The following is a 2,489-nucleotide window of genomic DNA, read 5'->3' as shown; positions in this document are numbered from 1 at the left end:
TATATATATATATATGAATTCTTTTTGTAAGAGAACAATTTATGAAAAATAATTTTAAGGAGATTGATTATAAAGAGTAATAAAATATTCTGTTTCAGGGACTGTCAAATTTGACTTATCTAGACTTGTGTGACAATCTTCTGTCACAATTGTCGCCGCAGGTTTTTTTAACATTGCCGGCATTACGTTCGCTAAGAATGCGTGGAAATCGCCTGAGTGTTTCCGCCTTGTCCGCGTTGAGAGGTTTGAAGCGCTTAGAAGAACTAGATCTTTCGAACAATTTATTGCTGGGTCCGATGGGTCCCAATCTATTACCACAAATGCCCAAATTACATTTCCTTACAATCTCAGAAAACAGTCTCGTCAATGTCCAACAAGGAGCTCTCATGGGGCTTAGAAATCTTACTTATCTCAGTTTGAGTCATAATCAAGTGAGTGTATTCGTTTAAAAATTAAGTTTATAAGTTAGAGAAATGTCATTTAAAAGAATATAAAAAAATTAATTACATCAAAATTATTTTATTTAAATTATTAAATGTTGATTTGCAGATTGATGTATTAGAGGATCATTCGTTTAAGTACCTATCAACTTTAACACGACTGGACCTGGCGAACAACCGTATCGTCGCCGTGTCTAGTGCTTCCTTGGCTCATTTAGAAAAATTAATGTATTTAGATTTAACGCACAATTTTCTGCGTGCGTTGACGGCCGATTTGGTGGTACCATTGAAAAGTTTACAAGATCTACGATTAGATGACAATGACATCACAATTGTAGCTAACGATGTGCTAACATCAAAGCTGCGCCTCAAGAAGCTCTCCCTCGCCGACAATCCGTTAAATTGTGATTGTACCTTGCTGGAGTTTGCTAATTGGCTGGCAAACTCCAGCCTAACAGAAGAGGATAAGTCATCGGCAGTGTGCGCGACACCACCTGCCTTGGAGAATGGTATCCTAATGCAAGTACCGCCGGGTAGTCTACTTTGTGGCGAGCCCACACCACCCATGATGACCCGGGAATCACATCCGGCAGGTGCACAACTAAGTCTCAAAGAATTTCACTACGATGAATCAACCGGTATCAATTTATTGTGGCATGTGGAGCAGTGCGCTGACCGTTATACTTGTGATTCGCTTATCGTCTACGAAACAATTGACGATAACGAGATTCAAACAGAGTCCAGCCCACTACATTGTGATTCCCGGACGATGCGAGATCCTTGCATCTTACCGGTCACCATACCGGCCTCTCTACATCTACAATTACATCACAAATATCGTTATTGTGTAGTTTTATTGATACCCAACGTTTATAACGATGTATCCCTTGGTCTAGGTTGTAGCGATGTCATCGTTTTAGAAAAGACTCAGCAGCGAATAGCGACGGAAGATCAATACACAAAAGAAGGAAATTCTCGTTCTCCAATATCTACGCAAATATCTCCCTATTCACGGATCACTGATGTTCACGTAAATGTATCTGATGATAAAAGCTATTTGCACATCGATGTAATTCTTTCTAAAACAAAAGACACGATTATTGATTCATCATCAACTTGTCAATTATCAATTTTCGTGTTCAACGAGATCTCTGTAGTACATCGACAGAGACTCAATTGTAGCTCCGCATCCATCATCGATGTGGATGTGTCATTGCCGGGTTATTACAGAGTGTGCGCCAGTTTGGATGAACTCACCAATATTATTGTGATGTCTGATAACTTGGTAGACAATCGCGAGAGGTTCCGTTGCGTTGAATTAGTCGAGCAGAGTTACAGCAGGCGAAACGTTGAGATATTCATTATTATGGCCGTGATTGCTGCTACCGGTGTTCTCCTTGTTCTCCTTGCCATACTCGGCAGAAATCTTGTAAGGCGTCTGCGACATCCAAGGATTCAGGCTCAATGCTTTTTGCCAGCCCAAGAGTTTGAAATTACTCACAAAGCTCATTATATTAAACTCCTAGCGACGACGAAAGTTTAACAAGGAATTGGTCACGAATTCAAGATTCCGAATTTAAGAATTCAGAAATAGAGATATAGAAGCAAAACTGGCACATTTTCTCTTTCTCTCTAACGAAATATTAAATTAAGTATGTAATTTTATTCTACACTTTACAAACTACATTATTTCTATAAACAAGAATTACATATAGCAAAAATTAACTTTAGTGTACTTGGTTATAAATGTTTATTTTTAATTTTAATTAAATATGTTAAAGTTACTTTTCTAAAGTTACTTTTCTGAAAGAAGGAAGATATAATCTATTCACGTTTTGTACATAAACAAGATGTTCTTTTAATATTATTAAAAATCTTACAAAATGGACAATGTAAGTTTTGCTTTTATAGTCTCGAATTCATTTTCAAAGATTGATCTATACGATTGAAATAAATACTTATAATACACAGTAGTCTATACATAATGAGTCAATCTGTACGGGAATGTTATAAAAAGTAATATGATTGAAGATTATTTAAATATTGTAC

The 2,489-nt window shown here is 36.8% G+C and overlaps 1 protein-coding gene across 1 annotated transcript in view; it reads left to right on the top strand.

Moving 5' to 3' along the window:
- Nucleotides 1-2,051, top strand: part of LOC108685111 (leucine-rich repeats and immunoglobulin-like domains protein 1) — an 8,543-nt gene extending 6,492 nt beyond the window's left edge. The window contains exons 4-5 of the mRNA XM_018189761.1: nucleotides 99-431; nucleotides 550-2,051. Coding sequence (XP_018045250.1) covers nucleotides 99-431; nucleotides 550-1,983 — 1,767 coding nt within the window. The 3' untranslated portion in view covers nucleotides 1,984-2,051. The remainder of the gene's footprint in view (nucleotides 1-98; nucleotides 432-549) is intronic.
- The last annotated feature ends 438 nt before the right edge of the window (nucleotides 2,052-2,489 follow it).

Source organism: Atta colombica, unplaced genomic scaffold, assembly GCF_001594045.1.
Source record: "Atta colombica isolate Treedump-2 unplaced genomic scaffold, Acol1.0 scaffold146, whole genome shotgun sequence".
In the NCBI taxonomy this organism is placed as follows: domain Eukaryota; kingdom Metazoa; phylum Arthropoda; class Insecta; order Hymenoptera; family Formicidae; genus Atta; species Atta colombica.
Note: the sequence above shows the minus strand (reverse complement) of the source record. Positions and strands in the feature narration are given on the sequence as shown.